The 18,972-nt window shown below is 44.6% G+C and overlaps 2 protein-coding genes across 5 annotated transcripts in view; one reads left to right on the top strand and one right to left on the bottom strand.

Annotated features, from left to right (window-relative positions):
- Positions 1-16,891, top strand: part of SMIM11 (small integral membrane protein 11) — a 67,915-nt gene extending 51,024 nt beyond the window's left edge. The window contains exon 5 of one of the 4 annotated variants that reach the window (XM_044939351.1): positions 16,618-16,891. The gene's annotated coding sequence lies outside the window, so the exon portion shown is untranslated. Of the gene's footprint in view, positions 1-2,108; positions 2,855-7,797; positions 8,054-11,229; positions 11,602-16,617 lie in introns of those variants that run through there. The other 3 variants (XM_044939353.1, XM_025281204.2, XM_025281211.3) reach the window with 3 other exon arrangements.
- On the bottom strand, positions 5,774-6,247 carry LOC102389353 (transmembrane protein 230-like). The gene has a single exon (XM_044939361.1). The coding sequence runs from the start codon at positions 6,142-6,144 to the stop codon at positions 5,779-5,781; it is 366 nt and encodes a 121-aa protein (XP_044795296.1). The 5' UTR covers positions 6,145-6,247; the 3' UTR covers positions 5,774-5,778.
- Positions 16,892-18,972: the final 2,081 nt, after the last annotated feature.

The following is an 18,972-nucleotide window of genomic DNA, read 5'->3' as shown; positions in this document are numbered from 1 at the left end:
TGAATTGTAAATGGTCTCTGCTGAGATATAACCATGACCTTGAAGCCCTCCCACAGATAGCTGAAATTAAACTATGATGTTAAAAGTCAAGGTAATGTATATCCTTCAGTAAAGGTGACTAGAGGGGGCAGAAAGGGAGCTCTAAAGTGCTGGCCATGTCCTGGTTTCAGGGGTTTATTCGATTTGGGACACTTCCTAGAACTGGGTTCACTTTTCAGTATGTATGTTATGTTGCTGTTCAGTCACTCAGTCGTGTCCACCTCTTTGCAACCCCATGGACTGCAGCACGCCAGGCTTCCCTGTCTGTCATCATCTCCTGGAGTTTGCTCAAATTCATGTCCATGTTTGTTATACTTCATTGCAAACCTCACCTTGCTGTTTAACATGGAAAGCCCTTATAGGCAATGGGAAAATAAAGTTGAAAGTTTTGAAGGTTTACCTAGAAAAATGCAAATGCTGTTTTTTAAAAAGGGTTCTATATTCCATTATGGCTATGGGCACATGATACCATCTAAGGAAAAATTGCCCTGTGCCTGGGGGCAGGGGGAGTGGTCAAGATCACGGTCACAGGGTCTGGGAGGTGTTTGTCATTCCCAAATGCTTACATAACAGCAAAACGTACCCCAACGTGGGCCAAGAATTTCCTTCCCTCTTGGGTCTGTCTCCTCTGGCCTTCTGGTTCAGTCTAGCTGAATACCAACCTCAAGGCAATCAAGTGAAACCACTCACCCAGTAAATGTTTGTCTGAGCTACAGATCTGGGGAGAAGGACCCCGGTACCCTCTAGCTCTTTTGACATTAGAATCTGGACTCTCCCAGGGGGCCACGACTTTTTATTTTTGTCACTCACAGAGCCCGTCAGATCAGAGGATGGCTAAATTGGGAGCCAAGGTGGCAGTGACATGTATTTGTCTCTCCAAAATAAAAAGAAAACTAAGCAATGCTTTTGCATTTCAGGGGACCAGAAGGAGAATTTAAAAGTGTCATTAAATAAACACCCATATCCACACTTGACCTTCTTTCTGAGGAGTATTTTCTGAGGGTGGAAGGAACCAACCAGTTCTGACATCCAGCACCGCCAGAGGACATTAAAACTGATGCCTGAGTTCAACGGCCAAGAACACAGATTCCAGACGTGTCTGCCTTTGCAGAGGGGTACAGCCTCCCAGAGAACTTTAAAAAGATGTTTTGCGTGTTTCTAAAAAATCTTGAATGTATAGGTCACTCCTGCATTTCCTTTCACCTTCACTGGTGTCTTCTAGCATGGAGGTCACTACTGTGTCCAGGGAGATGCAGAGACGAGCTCAGAGCCTTCGGAATTGGAGGACTCAGGTTCTAGCTGGGGCTTTGTCACTTACTAACTGAGGGACTCTGGGCAAGTTACTTCATTGCCCTGAACCTTGGTTGTAAACAAAGGATGATAAATTGTGATGCCATGAGGAACTCCAAGGGGCAAATACAGTCCAATCTCATCTTTTCCCAGTTAATTCCTTCAGTCCTCAACTGCTTGGTTCACAGCAACTCCCATATTTCTTTCCCTCTTAAGGCCTCCCAAGTTGACTAGGAGTCCCAAGAACTTTGTCCAGAGTAGGGAGAGGGCAGCCTGACTTCCTCCGCCAAGCCCAGAGGACCCGGAAACATCCTCTGCTGCTGTTGCCTGCAGCTGCCACATGGCGCCGCTGTTGAACACAGTCCTGGCATAGTTATAGAAGACCATGAGCAAATCTTCAAAGACTTAAAAAAAAAAAAAAATGAACACAAGGGATTTCCTGGTGCTCCAATGGCTAAGACCTTGGGCTCTGAATGCAAGGGGGCCTGGGTTTGATCCCTGGTCAGGGAAACTGTGATAGAATCTACATGCCCCAACTAAGAGTTCACATGTGCTAAGTCACTTTAGTCGTGTCCAACTCTTTATGACCCCAGGAGCCCACCAGGCTCCTCTGTCCATGGGATTCTCCAGGCAAGAATACTGGAGTGGGTTTCCATTTTCTTCTCCAGGGAAGAGTTCACACGCTGCAGCAAAAAAAAATGATCTGTCATGCTCCGAATCCCTCACCGGAAAACTGACACTTAAGACTGCTCTCCTTTGCTCCCACTCTCCTTCCCCAGCTTCAGGCCTGCGGAGGTCAGACGCCACCGTCACAAGCCGAGAAGAGAAGCTCAAGAGCAGTGATGGGAGGAAGAAGGCCGCCCCACTTTCCCACCGCAGTTCTCCTGCCCCTGCAGCCTGAGCTGGAGCCGGGGGAGCCCCAACCTGAGAGCGAGCTCAGAATTTTGATTATGACATGAGACTGCACATCGTAATTACTGAATCAAGACTGTTTCCCCAACCTGAATACAGGGCAGGGAAATCAAGCCCCACCCTGCATTAGAGCTCACAGAGAAGAATTAAAGAAGAAAATAGGACAAATTTTTAAAAAATGAAAAAACATTAACAACAAAAAAGCATGATCTAAAACCAGATAATAAACCAAGACTAAATATATTTGTCCTATCTATATATTGCACATAGAAAAAAAAGAATCAACACAAACAATAGCTAATTATATTCCTATTCAGAGATACAAAAGGGCTTTGTTTTTATTTTTTATTTTTGGCAAACAATTGGCACTTGCTACATGCTAGGCATGTTTGCAGCCAGCTTCCAGTTATTAACTAATCTAAATCACTTAATTATATCAAAAGACAAAGAATGGGCATACACACACACAAAAAATGTAAAGGCAGAAATATCCCTGTTCATATCATTTGTATTGAATACAATGCACACAATTGTGTAAATTTACTAATAAGTGTTGGTGAGGATGTGGAGAAAAGGAAACCTTTGTGAACTGTTGATGGGAATTAATTTGGTGCAGCTGCTGTGGAAAACAGTATGGAGGTTCCTCAAAAAATTACCATACAATCCAGCAATTCCACTGGATACTTGGCCACCTGATGCGAAGAGCTGACTCACTGGAAAAGACCCTGATGCTGGGAAAGATTGAAGGCAGGAGGAGAAGGGGACGACAGAGGATGAGATGGTTGGATGGCATCACCGACTCAATGGACACGAATTTGAGTAAGCTCTGGGAGTTGGTGATGGACAGGGAGGCCTGGTGTGCTGCAGTCCATGGGGTCACAAAGAGTCGGACATGACTGAGCGACTGAACTGAACAATCCAGCAATTCCACTGGATATTTATCCAAAGAAAATGAAAACACTAATTTGAAAGATATATGCACTTCTATGTTCACTGTAGCACTGTTTACAACTGCCAAGATATGGAGGCAACCTACGTGCACATTAACTGATGAGTGGATAAAGAAGATGTGATCACATACACACACACAGGAATATTTTTGTGCCATAAAAGGGATGAAATCTTTCTATTTTTGTGACAAAATAGACAGACTTGGAGGGTATTATGCTAAGTAAAATAAGTCAGAGAAAGAAAAAACTGTATGATTTGACTATATGCAGAATCTAGGAAACAAAACAAATGAACAAACATAATAAACAGAACCAGAGTCATAGATACAGAGGACAGACAAGTGTTTTCCAGAGGGGAGGAGGATACGGAGATGAGGGAATTGTGGACAGAAGATTAAGAGGCACAAACTTCCAGTTACAAAATAAGCGAGTCATGGGTATGAAAAACACAGTGTGGGGAATAGAGTCAATAATACATAACAGTTTTGTATGGTGATAGATTGCAACTAAACTTATCATGGTCATCATTTTGAAATATAGAGAGATTAAATCACTATTTTCTGGATCAGGAACTAAAACAGTCACAGGCCAATTATGCTTCAAGAACAAATTCAGAAAAAGAGATCAGATTTGTGATTACCAGAGGTGGGGGGGGAGGCAAAATGGATGAAGACAGTCAAAAGGTACAAAATTACAATTCTAAGATAAGTAAGTACTATGAATGCAATGTACAATGTGATAAATATAATAAACACCAATATTTTAATATGTTATATATGAAAGTTTAGAGTAAATCCTAAGAATTCTCATCACAAGGAAAAGTTTTTTTCTTTTATTTTGAATTTATATAACATGATGGATGTTCCCTAAACTCACTGTGGTAATCATTTCATGATGTGAGTGAAATTTGCTCATTCATGTCCCATTCTTTGCGACCCCGTGGACTATGCAGTCCATGGAATTCTCCAGGCAGAATACTGGAGTGGGTAGCCTTTCCCTTCTCCAGGGTATCTTCCCAACCCAGGCATCAAACCCAGGTCTCCTGCATTGTAGGTGGATTCTTTACCAGCTGAGCCACAAGGGAAGCCCAAGAACACTGGAGTAGGTAGCCTATCCCTTCTCCAGGGGATTTTCCCAACACAGGAATTGAACCAGGGTCTCCTGCATTGCAGGCGGATTCTTTACCAACTGAGCTATCAGGGAAGCCTATGATGATTTTATGATGTATGTCAGTCTAATTATTACACTGTACACCTGAAACTTACATAATACATCAATTATACCTGAATAAAACTGAAAGGAGAAAAAGACATCAGTTCAGTCACTCAGTTGTGTCCAAGTCTTTGTGATTCTGTGGGCTGCAGGATGCCAGGCCTCCTTGTCCATCACAAACTCCGGGAGCTTGCTCAAACTCAGGTCCATTGAGTCAGTGATGCCATCTAACCATCTCAACCTCTGTTGTCCCCTCCTCCTGCCTTCAGTCTTTCCCAGCAGTAGGGTCTTTTCCAATGAGTCAGTTCTTCACATCAGATGGCCAAAGTATTGTAGCTTCAGCTTCAGCATCATTCCTTCCAATGAATATTCAGGACTGATTTCCTTTAGGATGGACTGGTTGGATCTCCTTGCAGACCAAGGGACTCTCAAGAATCTTCTCCAACACCACAGTTTAAAAGCATCAATTCTTCAGTGCTCAGCTTTCTTTATGGTCCAATTCTCACATCCATTCATGACTACTGGAAAAACCATAGCTTTGACTACAGAGACCTTTGTCAGTAAAGTAATCTCTGCTTTTTTTTTTTAGATTTTGACATTTTAACTTCTTTTGAATACAAGTCACTTTTTGCAAGCTAGAAGGCAGATCAAGCTAAGGCAGTCCAGTCCTCCAGAGATTCAGGTCAATTCTTAAAATCTTCAGCAGAATGACATCATAATACACAGTGCTAAAACAGGGTTGTAAACTCTAAATAATAACCATTCATCTACATTTTTCCCTTAGGAAACAGCTAAAAGTCTAGTCCGTAAAGGTATGATATACAGAACTTGATCTACACAGGACAAAATGATCCAAATTATATGCTGGCCAACCTATCAGCGAGCCACATCAGAGCTGGCCAAGGATTGGTGAACAGAGAAAAGTGTTTACATTTTGAAAATTTGCTCTGAGGTTTAAAAAATTCCTGGTTGTTGTTGAAAAGAAAGCAAGTAGGAAATATTATAGATGCACCACACTGATATTTGATTGTGCCAAGGTCTTCCACTAGAACGCAAAGTTAGAGTATGGAGATAAGACACTTAGATATTTTCAAAATAAATGACTTAGTAATAAGAAATCTGACATATTCATATGGAAAAACTTGTCAGGAGATTTTTCCAGGGCCAGGAAATGAAAAATAGAGAATGCCCTAATGACAGTTACATGTGAGCTTAGTTAACATCTTTTAGGATGGACACATAAAATCTGGCCACTGTTTCGTTAAACGTCTGCAAACTGGAGAACTCCTTAGCCCTTAGTCATGGTTTCTGCTCAATGTCTTAAAGCTGGGCTCAGTTCCATCTGTGACTCTTTTCTTCAGGGCTGGGGTGATTGCTAGTCATCAAAGTCTGGAACGTCATTGTAGGAGTATCCCCGGTAGCAGGGGTAAAATCCTGGCAGGAACACCAGGATGCCAACGAGCAGGACAGGAAAGGCCCGGTCTGCTCTCTCTTTGCCGATACAGCCTGCCAGCAGGAGGGAGCCTATGATAATGAGAAAGGCACCAATGAAAAACAGCACTGTAGCAAGCGCAATGGCCTTATATGGGATCTTTGGTGGGCTTTTCCTAAACTGAAGGTCAATGTAGCCATCATCTGCACAAGAGAGTCTTGAGTATTTCACTTTGCTACTGGGAATTCCAGTAGCCAGGTTGGTGTGAGACGGCATCATAACACACTGACTCAGCTGGAGAATCCCCATGGACAGAGGAGCCTTGCAGGCTACAGTCCGTAGGGTTGCAAAGAGTGCAACACGACTGAAGTTACGGAGCGTGAATACACTGCTTCACCCAAGCACTGAAAGGATCAATTTCACTTCCAGGGTACTTCTTCACCAGAGTCCGGGCGAAGCAGGCTGCTTGCCGACAGCTTGTTCACAGTTTTTTAATATGCTGTCGAGGTTGGTCATAGCTTTTCTTCCAAGGAGCAAGCGTCTTTTGATTTCATGGCTGCAGTCACCATCTGCAGTGATTTTGGACCCCCAAAATATAAAGTCCGTCACTGTTTCCATTGTTTCCCCATCTATTTGCCATGAAGTGATGGGAACAGACTCCATGGTCTTTGTTTTTTGAATGTTGAGTTTTAAGCCAGCTTTCTCACTCTCCTCTTTTGCTTTCATCAAGAGGCTCTTTAGTTCCTCTTCGCTTTCTGCCATAAGGGTGGTGTCATCTGCATATCTGAGGTTATTGATACTTCTCCTGACAATTTTGATTCTAACTTGTGCTTCATCCAGCTTGGCATTTCACATGATGTACTCTGCATATATAGTCTGCCTGCAATGCGGGAGACCTGGGTTCAATCCCTGGGTCAGGAAGATCCCTTGGAGAAGGGAATGGCAACCCACTCCAATATTCTTGCCTGGAGAATCCCATGGACAGAAGAGCACTGTGGGCCACAGTCTATGGGATCACAAACAGTCAGACATGACTGAGATACTAACACACACACACACTCTGCATGTAAGTTAAATAAGCAAGATGACAATATACAGCCTTGATGTACTTCTTTCCATTATCACCACTTTCATTTAATATTATGCTGGAAGAATTATTCAATTCAATTAGATAAGAGGTACTAAAAGTGGAAAAGAAAAGACAAAAAATTATCATTGATTGTATGATTGGAAAAATAAAAAGAATCAATTGCAAAGCTGTTAGAAACAGGAGGATAATTCAGTAAGTTGAGTGGGCATGAGATAAATTCTAAAATAATCAATATCTGAGAGTTTATGTTAACAGCAGTAACTTTGTAAATATAACTGAAGAAAAGATTCTACTTACAATTGGAATCAAAAAAGATGAAACACCCATGAATAGAATGAACGTGGAAGATTCATACAGACAAAATCTTTGAAAAGAAGGACAAAAAGGAAGATTTGACTAAATGCAAATATTGCTTATCCTTAGAAAGACTCACTTGTGTAAAGATGACAATTCTTTTCTAATTCATCTGTTGTTGTTTTTGTTGTTGTTGTTCAGTCGCTAAGTGGTGTCTGACTCTTTGCGGCTCCATGAACTGCAGCATGTCAGACTTCCCTGTCCTTCACTGTCTCCTGGAGTTTGCTCAAACTCATGTCCATCGAGTCGGTGATGCCAGCCAACCATCTCATCCTCTGTCATCCCCTTCTCTTTGTGCCTTCAATCTTTCCCAGCATCAGGGTCTTTTCTAATGAGTCGACTCTTCTGTAGATTTAGTATAATCCCAGCAAAATATCAATGGACATTTCTGGGTTTTTGTTGTTCTTGTTTTGTTTTCCAGAACTACACTGAATGCCAAGTTTTCAGAGCCCTTACTTCCTTTGTTAATGATCTTTTTCTTCTCTTTTCTTTTCCAATGATATATTTCATGTTTTCAGGCCCATCATTTTTTCAGCGTCAATGAATGGAATTTCAGCTTTTTGGCCTGAAAAAAATCACAGCAAAATCTCAGCAAAATCTAAAGGAGCAAACGGTCCTTCTTCCCCTGCAGCTGGAGAGAACAGCAGAGAGCACCCTTCATCCTCAACACACATCCTTGCAGGGATCATTGCAACAAAGGAACAGATGAATCACCTGGATTCCCAAAGTTGCCTCTGTGCCCTGAGAAAAGTAAACTCGATTTCCCAAAGGCTATCATTCAAGCTGGTCATTTAACTTAACTTATGTCGACATTGGCAAAGATAAAAATGGATAACTGTTTTTTCAAAAGCATCACTATATGCATTGTTATCTTTCTTTGTTTGGATTTCCTCTTCTTCCACCTGAAGCATAAGATCCACTAAATTTCTTACGTAAACAAAGACTTTGAGAGCCTTGCTGCATTCAAATTCATGCAGATAAGTTAAGGCTAAATTTTATAAAGAAAATTGAGCATGCTAGCATAGCCAAGAATTTTCTAGTGGAAAAAAAGTAATGAAACATCCCTGCAATATGTTAAAGCATATTGTGGGCGTGCAAGCTAAGTCACTTCAGTCGTGTCCAACTCTTTGTGACCCCATGGACCATAGCCCGCCAGGCTCCTCCGTCCATGGGATTCTCCAGGCAAGAATACTGGAGTGGGTTGCCAGGCCCTTCTCCAGGGAATCTGCCTGACCCAGGGATCAAACCCACACTTCATTATGTCTCCTGCATTGCAGGCATGTTCTTTACCATGTCTGCCACCTGGGAAACCAAAACAAATTGTAAAACCACAGAAATTAAAAGTGCTTGATTCTAGCACATAAACAGGCAGACAGACAAAAGGAATAGAAGAAATTCCAGAAACAGACTCAAAAACTTTCAGGAAAAGAGTATAAAATAAAGAGGAAGTTTCAGACCAGTGGAGAAAAGATCAGTTATCTCATAAATGCTTGGGATAACTGGGTAAACATCTGGGAAAGAGTAAAATTGGATCTCTACTTTAGTACATCAAAATAAATTCCAGATGGAGTTAAATTATGATTTTTAAAAATAAAGCTATAAAAGAGCTGGAACAAACATGAGAGATTTATTTTTGTAATCCCAGATTGTGACAATCTTTCCAAACATGGCACAAAAGTCAAAATTCACAAAAGAAAAGACTGATAAATCCAACTACATAAGAACTGAAAATTTCTTTGTGCCTAAAAAAAAAAAAATACTATCAACCAAGTCAAGACAAAAAAATAAATGATAAACTTGGGGGAAGCATTAGCAACATACAAGGTAATATGTCAAACTTCTTAACATTTAAAAGGTTTCTAACATTAAAAACAGAGGTCAACAATTCAACAGAAAGATGGTTGAAGGACACAGACAGCTATGTCACAGAAAAAGAAATACAAAAAAAAAAAATAGATTTAAAAATATATAAAGAAAGAAAAACAAATGTGAATGACTTAGTAGAAAAAATATACTCATTCTTACTTATAATAATATCGATGCAAATTCAAATTATAAAGTGATCTCATTTACCTCTAGTAGAAGAGGAAAGGGCTTCCCAGGGGTTGCTAGTGGTAAAGAACCTGCCTGCCAATGCCAGGAGATGTAAGAGATGCAGGTTCAACCTCTGGATCAGGAAGATCCCTTGGAGGAGGGCATGGTAACCCACTCCAGTATTCTTGCCTTGAGAATCCCATGGACAGGGGAGCCTGGCAACTCATAGTGTTGCGAAGACTTGGACACGACTGAAGCGACTTAGCACACAGGAGAGTAAAAACCACTTGTAAAGTGGGTCTATCCACAGTGTGTTCACTACAGTATACAAAACCGTCTAAATGGTGTCTGACTCCCAGTGACAGATCATAGAAGTCAGTTATTATTACTATCATTATTGAGGATAAAGGGTGCTATTCACATTTTATGACATAAATTTTATAAAATATAAAAAATATAAGTATAAAATTTTATAACCTTCTGACCACTCAGTTATCTTCCAGGAAGTTCGGGGGACTTAGGTGTGATTTGAGAGTATTTCCAGGACATACGTGCAGGTCTGGTCATTGCAAGCAAGAGACTGGAACCCATCTAAATGTCCATCAAGAGAGGAGGGGTAAAAATGGTATGGGCTGCGTTGTCGTACAGCAGAAACCAATGCAATACTGTAAAGCAATTTTCCCCCAATTAAAAATAAACTTTAAGAAAAGATGGTATGGAAATCCACACAATGGGGATCCTAGTCGAGGAATGAGGCAGATGTTTGTGTATGAAACAGAGACAGCCTTCAACATCTTGATATGTAGGAAGAAAATAAGCAAGAGGCTGATTGGCATGCTGTTCACCATTTGTATATAAAAGCTGGATATTCTTGTATATGCAAAGAATATTTCTGAAAAGACCTAAGAATCCTGGTATTGTCCTCGAGGCAGTTTCTCTTTAAAATACTTTTTTTTTAAAACTATGTTTCTATTACCGATTAAAAAGGCAAATCCATTTTTTAAGAGCGTAGAATTTTCAGTGAACATATGAACTCGTTACAGGGAAGCAGCCATTTCTGCGCTAAAGATGTTTGAAATACTAGCCTTCAAACATTTTAAAATCGAATGCCCTAGACGTCCATCTATGCCCTTGATTTCCATCTTCTTGTAGAAACATCTCACTGTGTAAGAGAAACAGCCTGCCTCACGGAGGGAGACTCAGAAGAGGGATGAAAACTGTGTGTGCGGGTTGCCCTTTGAAATGCAGTAATTCATTCTCCCTCTGACTCGGCACCGTCAGTAACTGCTGATTCAGTAGTTCACTGTCAGCTCTCCTGACCTGACCACCGCCAGCTCTCTCCAAGGGCACTCCAGGAGGCCCCTGAGGACTCTGGACTCAGGGATTCTTGCGGGCCAGGGCTCCATGGTACCCATGGATGTTCTGCCACCTTGTGCTGAGAGGCTGCTATAGCACCAGACCATCCCCACAAAGTGCAAGTGAAGTCGCTCAGTCATGTCCGACTTTCTCTGACCCCATGGACTGTAGCCCACCAGGCTCCTCCATCCACGGGATTCTCCAGGCAAGAATACTGGAGTGGGTTGCCATTTCCTTCTCCAGGGGATCTTCTTGACCCAGGGATTGAACCCAGGTCTCCTGCATTGCAGGCAGACGCTTTAACCTCTGAGCCACCAGGGAAGCCCACGGTCCAAAAAGGATTCCCTGGGTGGCCGGCCCGAGGGTTTTCAATAGAGGCCACTGATGAGACAGCCCTGTTCACTGTGGGGCCTGCTCCATGCTTTCTAGAACAATGGCTAGACATGTGAAGTTTACACATGACGCGTACAAAAGCACTCAAAAAAATTGTGAAGTGCATAATTCAACAGTCATTGATGTTTTTTAAAAAAATGCAAATTCTGTTATTCCATGCTTAACAGGCAAAACTTCTTCAAAGAATCATGAAGGATGTTTAGCCCACGCCTGCCTCCATTTGACTCCAGAGAGAGCCCACCTGCCTCTCACCTGCGGCTCCTGTATTTGCCTGTTGTAGGATGCGTCTCCTCGGGGTCCCGTGGGGCCACGTTACCGGGTATTGCCAAGCGGCCAGAAACCACAGGGCGGCCCCAGAACAGGAGCCGGCAGCTTTGTTTCTTTTCTGTAAAGGGCCAGATAGTCAATAGTTTTGGATTTGTGATTCAGTGTGATCTTTGTCCCAAAGACAATTCTGCATCTGTAGCAGGCATGCTGTCTTAAGCAGTATGTAAATAAATGTGTGGTTGTGTCACAATAAAACTTTATTTGTAAAAACAGGAATCTCCTGGCGGTCCAGTGGTTAGGCGGTGGTGGTGGTTTAGTTGATGAGATGTGTTGGACTTTGGGGACCCCATGGATCGTAGCCATCTAAGCTCCCCTGTCCATGGGATTCTCCAGACAAGAACACTGGAGTGGGTTGCCATTTCCTTCTCCAAAGGATCTTCCCAACCCAGGGATTGAACCCATGTCTCCCACATCTCTTGCATCTCCTGCATTGAAGGCAGATTCTTTACCGTTGAGCCACCAGGGAAGCCTCTCGTGGTTAGGACTCAGTGCTTCCACAGCTATGGCCTGGGTTCAGTCCCTGGTCAGGGAAATAAGATCTTATAAGCCATGCAGCACAGACCAAAAACAAACAACAAACAAAAAACTTCAAAACAGGTGGCAGGTCAGATTTGGCCTATAGGCCATACTTGGCCAAACCCTAGTCTAGAATGTTCCTCCCCATCTGTACACCCCGATGATGCTGTACCTTGTCAGTGGTGTGAATTTTATGATCTGCACTCCCATGGAGTTGAGCGCAGTCCAGCAGCGGGACACGCACAAGGTCAGTGGCTGCGATTTGCCCTGTTAGCGAGTCCTCTCTGAGTCTGTCCCAAGGTCAGTATGTCCTGACATCTTGTAACCTTTATGAGCTGGGGGGGAGTGATGCCCTGAAGGCCTCAGTGCTTTTATAAGTCCCCGAAGAATTGATGCTTTTGAACTGTTTTGTTGGAGAAGACTCTTGAAGTCCCTTGGACTGCAAGGAGATCCAACCAGTCCATTCTGAAGGAGATCAGCCCTGGGATTTCTTTGGAAGGAACGATGCTAAAGCTGAAACTCCAATACTTTGGCAACCTCATGTGAAGAGTTGACTCATTTGAAAAGACTCTGATGCTGGGAGGGATTGGGGACAGGAGGAGAAGGGTACGACAGAAGATGAGATGGCTGGATGGCATCACTGACTTGTTGGACGTGAGTCTGAGTGAACTCCGGTAGTTGGTGATGAACAGGGAGGCTTGGCGTGCTCCGATTCATGGGGTTGCAAAGAGTTGGACACGACTGAGCGACTGAACTGAACTGAACTGAAAGTCTTTGATCCCAGAAATCAACTTGAAAAATGCAGTCCTCCAACGTCCTCATCCTCCTCTGGTTTCATCAAAAGACACAATTTCCACACCTGCTTCAATTTCTCCCAAAGATCCTGTGAACATGCGGGCGCAGGGAAAACACACCTGCAACCTCGTTTCCTCCAGGCACCACATGGGCCCCCCTCCTTCCCTTTGATTTGACTGCAAGGTAATGTTTTGTTTTGTTTTAAGGTTTTCTGATGTGAAAGTGAAAGTATTAGTTGCTCAGTCCTGTCTGACTCATTTGCGACCCCATGGACTGTAGCCCGCCAGGCTCCTCTGTCCGTGAGATTCTCCAGGCAAGAATCCTGGAGTGGGTTGCCATTCCCTTCTCCAGGAGATCTTCCTGACCCAGGGATCGAACTCAGGTCCCCTGCATTCTAAGCAGATTCTTTACTGTCTGAGCCACAAGGCACCACCGTTTTTAAAGCCTTTATTGAATTTGTTACAATATAGATTCTGTTACATGTTTTGGTTTTTTGGCCCCGAGGCATGTGGGATCTCAGCTCCCCAACCAGGGACTGAACTTGTACCCCTTGCCCTGGAAGGTGAAGTATTAACCACTGGACCACCAGGGAAGTCCCAATCTTCAGATATTTTTCTTTCTCCCTGTCTTTTCCTCCTTTGGTGCAGCATGAGCCTGGGTGTGTGTGTCTGTGTGTCTGTGTCTCTGTATGTCTTTGTGTGTGTCCTTAGCTGCTCCTTGAATTCACACATCCCTAACAGGGAGGGGGTCAGTCCTGCCAGCTCTGAAGGGGTTGCTTAACAGCTGAAACTTTGGAGTTTTTCTTTTCTTTTCTTTTTTTCCTTTTGTCCACAAATATCAGAAGGGCCACCATTTACTTTAGTAAAGCAGGCAAGAAGTTTCACCTAGTATATAGCCAGCATGGAGCCTCTGACATCCAAGGAATAGTCCCCATGTGGAGAAGGCAATGGCACCCTACTCCAGTACTCTTGCCTGGAAAATTCCATGGATGGAGGAGCCTGCTAGGCTGCAGTCCATGGGGTTGCGAAGAGTCAGACACAACTGAGCGACTTCACTTCCACTTTTCACTTTCATGCATTGGAGAAGGAAATGGCAACCCACTCCAGTGTTCTTGCCTGGAGAATCCCGGGGACGGGGGAGCCTGGTGGGCTGCCGGCTATGGGGTCGAACAGAGTTGGACATGACTGAAGCGACTTAGCAGCAGCAGCAGCAGTCCCCATGGGTCAGTTTACATTTTAGCCCCAAATAATCAATCTTCCCTCCAATTCCCTGCGTCAGGCAGCCTGCGTGAGGATTGACAGGGCAATCGCCTTCCAAGAAGAGACAGGGTACTCTTTCTGGTTGCTGGCTGCTGCGTGCTGTTAATACTTCCTTGTTTTCTCAGTCTCTTTTCCCATTTTCACCTTTTTCAGTTCTTCCACACCTGCTTAACCACTTCTTCCCATTAATTTCTCTGCCAAAACAAACAGTGGGGTTTCTCTTTTCCTGATTGGACCCTGACTGATCAGATACAAATAAGTGATAAGGCCCATGGTGGAGGAAGGAAAATATGCAGTGATAACATCACTGGAGAAAAATCACACCTGGGTTTATAGTAGCACCTTTCAGCTGGTGAAAACAGGTGATACTGACATATGCTGAGAGTTTTATGTGCTAGGGCTGCCATCTGTGGGGTCACACAGAGTCGGACACAACTGAAGCGACCTAGCAGCAGCAGCAGCAGCAGGCACTGTCTACACCCATGGCCTCGAATCACTGTGAAAGTGCAAAGCGAAAGTGTTAGTCGCTCAGTCCTGTCTGACTGTTTGCGACCCCATGGACTGTAGCTCACCAGGCTCTTCTGTCCATGGGATTCTCCAGGCAAGAATGGGTAGCCATTCCTTTCTCCAGGGGATCTTCCCGACCTAGGGGTCAAACCTGAATCTCCTGCATTGCAGGCAGATTCTTTACCATCTGAGCCACCAGGGAAGCCCAGAATCACTACAGTGGATTGAGTAAAATGCATGTCTACCCAGAATCTCAAAATATGCCCTTATTTTGCAATCGGGTCATTACAGGTATAATTAAGGTAAGGAACTAAATGAGATCATCTTGGAAGAGGGTGGTGTCCTTATAGGAAGAGGGGTGGGTACACACAGAGCAGAAAGCCAAGTGAGACAGAGACAGAGGCTGGAGTGATGTGACCACAAGCCAAGGAGGCACCAGAACTGCAGGAGGCATGAACGGTCCTCCCCAAGAGCCCCAGAGGGAGCAGGGCCCTGCCAACACCAGATTTTGGATTCTGGACTCTAGAACCATGAGGGGATTCATTTATGTTGTTTCAAGATGCAATTCTGTGGCCATTGTTCACGGCAGCCACAGGAAGTTACACGACGGGTCACTGAATTCTCCCAGAAAAGCTATCTTTAAAAAGCAGTGAGGGGGACTCCCCTGGCTGTCCAGTGGCTAAGACTCTGTGCTTCTACTGCAGGGGCTGTGGGTTCAATCCCTGGTCAGGGGACTAAGGTCCTGCATGCTTCGCAGTGCAGACAAAAACATAAAAAATTAATTAATTTGCCACTGTCTAATTGGAAAAGGCCCTGATGTGGGGAAAGATTGAGGGCAGGAGGAGAAGGGGACGACAGAGGATGAGAAGGTTGGATGGCATCATCGACACAAGTTTGACCATTTGGACATGAGTTTGAGTAAACTCCGGGAGCTAGTGAAGGACAGGGAAGCCTGGCATGGTGCGGTCCATGGGGTCGCAAAGAGTTGGACACGACGGAGCGACTGAACAACAACAAAGTTTTAAAAAGCAGTCAGGAGACCTGGGTTCCTTCCTATGGATCTCCTGGGTTGTCCCCAAAGAAGCCACATTCTCCATTCTTCATGCTTCCTTAAGGTCTTTCATCGCCAGGTTACCCCAGAGCTCTTCTCATCCTGGGGGAAGCCGCCTGCCCCGGCCCCGGGGTGAGCCCAGCCCCCAGACCCGGCCTCCTCGCACTCCCTCCCAGTTTGTACTCTGAGAGGAGCTGCTTCTGGGCACTGTCGGGAGTGAGAGGATAATGCCCAGTGAGGGTAGGGGGTGGGCGAGCAGTGCGGGGTCCTAGACAAGCAGCCACTTTCCCCGTCCCCCTCCCCCTACCGTGAGAGTGTCTGAACCAGATCTGGTTGGGTGACTGGTACCCAAATTTGCTCTGCATCTTTATCGAAGACCAGCGGCCACAGGCCTGGACCATTGAAAGGCCTTAGGTCTGGATGAGAGGTGGTTCCAAAGGGCTGGAAAAGACGTGACATGATTGTGGGAGAGGAGGAGGGGGTGAGGTTCTAGCCCCAAGGAAGGGAGAAGTGGCTCTTAGCCACTTCTCAGGATTTCTGGGTCCCCAGGCCCCTGCTCGGAAGGCCCTTCCAGAGGCTGGTTTCTGTCTCTCTCCCTCTTGTTTCATAATAATGACCACGGTGGGCCCGTCCTGCTGGACTTGACGAGTGAGTGGACATCTAGCTTCCTGCAGGTGTCTAAAAGCCCACCTGGAGGACTTCAGCGGGCCCCAAGCTGGCACCCAACCTGGCTCCCGGTGCTCAGAGATCCCGGCGCGTTGAGAAATTCTCAAGGCGTCCACCAGGGGGCAGCCACACCCAGAGCGCTTTCCTTCACGACCCGCAGACAAAACCCAGCATTCTGGAAATAACTGGGATACCTGTGGCCTTAAGTAGACACAACCAAGGAAACCGAGGGCCCAGTGACTCTAACTCCCTGACTCCTTTTGGTATTTGCATTTAGATTTGTATATCCAAGGGATCAGTTAAAGAATTTACCAGTTTACCCATTATTAATCCATCCTTCACTTTCAGTACGTTTCTTCTGTTCTCAAATCCTCATAGCCTTTGGTTACCTCCCTTAATCTGACTTAGTATTTACGTCTCTTTTTTTTTTTCAGCTTTTGTGTGCCCAGAGTGAACCCATCTACTGATGTGGATTTAAGACCTGGCGTCCCTCGGGAGACAATCACAGCCATTAACCTGCTCTCCACACAGCCTTGCCTGGAGATTCAAAGACTGTGGAATCCATAACAATTTTCTCTGCCTGTCAGCTTACTTCTAATTCTTGTGATGGCTGCTATCGAATTACTATAGTATCCTCAGGGGAGGCTGAAGTTCAAAGCCAGTGCAAACATATTTCAAGTCATATTATCAGAATTTGCAATTGCCTTCTTTGGGGCTCAGTCTGCCTTTTTTTTTTTTTTTTATGTCCCAACCCGCATGCTGGACTATCTTCTGTCTTGTCTAAGCAGACCTCTATACTGTACAGATGGTATTGGGGTTGTTTTTGAGAGTAAATTGTCTCATATTACCAAATGATATCTCATAAAAAAAATGATAGAGTAGAGTTAGTGTATATAAGAGAATAAAGTCAGAGGCCCCTCGTTCCTTCCCCACCTCACAGGCTCATGGGAGCCCCTGACTGGTCAGTGAGGGCAGGAGTTAAGGAAGCGCACCTCCCGCTGGCCTTGGTGTGTCCTTGAACCTCGCTGAGGCTCGGTTTCCCCAGCATGGAAGTGAGAGCTGTGGTCCAGTTATCCCCCAGGGAGCTTGTTCTCTGAGGCCGACTGTCCAGTGAACCACACGTCATGCCTAATGTGGAGCCATTTGCCTAGCCAGACTGGGTGCCCCCTGCAGAGGTGAGGTGCCCTGCCATTCTTTGAATCGGCTAGTGCAGCCCAGCTCACGGTCAGTCCTTAGTCCTGTAGGAGGCTCACAAGCCTGAATTGTCTGCTCATAGAGTGGGTCCACTTCTTCAGGGCGAATTCCACAACTGGATCCGAGTCTACAGAGCAAAGCTGGAGTTCATGCCCTCTTCTGTACAGAAGAATGGAGAAGGAAATGGCCACCCACTCCAGTATGCTTTCCTGGAGAATCCCACGGACAGAGGAGCCTGGCAGGTTACAGTCCGTGGGGTCACAAGAGTCGGACATGACTTAGCGACTAAACCAGCACCAAAGAGAGTGAGGGGCCTGGAATCCGAATGGGAGGTGTCAGTGAAGACAGCTCGATGCAGTGTCCCTCATCATGGGGACCGGGCTCTGAGCGTCCGTGGCCAGGACCATGCCTCGTCAGCTGCCGCCAGTGATCCTGCCTGCCTCTGCCACCCGGGCGGGCAGCCCTGCAGAGGCAGGATCGTCTTCTTGACTCAGCTTTCTATCAAGTGTGCTGTGGGGCTGGCCTGGGGCTATTCTTCCTCCTCAAAGCAGAGGTTGTACGTCAGTCGGTCTTTGAGCAGAATTCAGTTCAAGGGCACATTTTGTTTGGCCTACACATTTTTTAAAAAAAATTGAATTAGTTGCCAACCTTTAAAAACCAGGAGATTTCAAATGATATCCAGATTTCCAACTTCTCTTCAAAACCAGTAAGTCCACCAAGACTCTGCCCAAAAATCATACACAAAGCTATAATTCAAAAAGACCCACTGACCCCTGTGTTCATAACAGCTCTATTCACAAGAGCCAAGACATGGAAACAAGCTAAATGTCTACCAACAAATGAACAGATAAAGATTTGGTACATATATACAATGGAACACTACTCAATCACTAAAAAGAAATTAAGTGGCATTCTTTCATTCCATGTAGCAACATGGAGGTACCCAAAGATTATCATACTAAATGAAGTCAGGAAGAGAAAGACAAATACTCTGTGATATCACTTATTATATGAAATCTAAAAATGACACAAATGAAGTTTTTTACAAAACAGAAGCAGACTCACAGATGTAGACATCAGACTTGTGGTTTTCAAGGGGGAAGGAGGGTGGGAGAGGGATGGACTGGGAGTTTGGGGTTAGCAGAGGCAAACCCTGATATATAGGATGGATAAGCAACAAGGCCCTACTATAGAGTGCAGGGAGCTATATTCAATACCCTGGGATAAACCATAATGGAAAACAACATGTAAACGAACGTCTGTGCTGTGCTGTGTTTAGTCGCTCAGTCGTGTCCAATTCTTTGCAACCACATGGACTATAGCCCACCAGGCTTCCCTGTCCATAGGGATTCTCCAGGCCAAAAACTGGAGTGGGTTGTCATGCCCTTCTCCAGGGGATCTTCCCAACCCAGGGATTGAACCCAGGTCTCCTGCATTGCAGGCGGATTCTTTACCAGCTGAGCTACCAGGGAAGTCCAAATGAATGTCTATATGTATGTATGTATGTATGTGTGTGTGTGTGTGTGTATATATATATATATATATATATATATACACTGAATCACTTTGCTGTACATCAAAATTAACACAACACT

This window comes from Bubalus bubalis, chromosome 1 (assembly GCF_019923935.1).
Source record: "Bubalus bubalis isolate 160015118507 breed Murrah chromosome 1, NDDB_SH_1, whole genome shotgun sequence".
NCBI lineage: Eukaryota > Metazoa > Chordata > Mammalia > Artiodactyla > Bovidae > Bubalus > Bubalus bubalis.
This window is presented reverse-complemented; position numbering and strand designations above follow the sequence as displayed.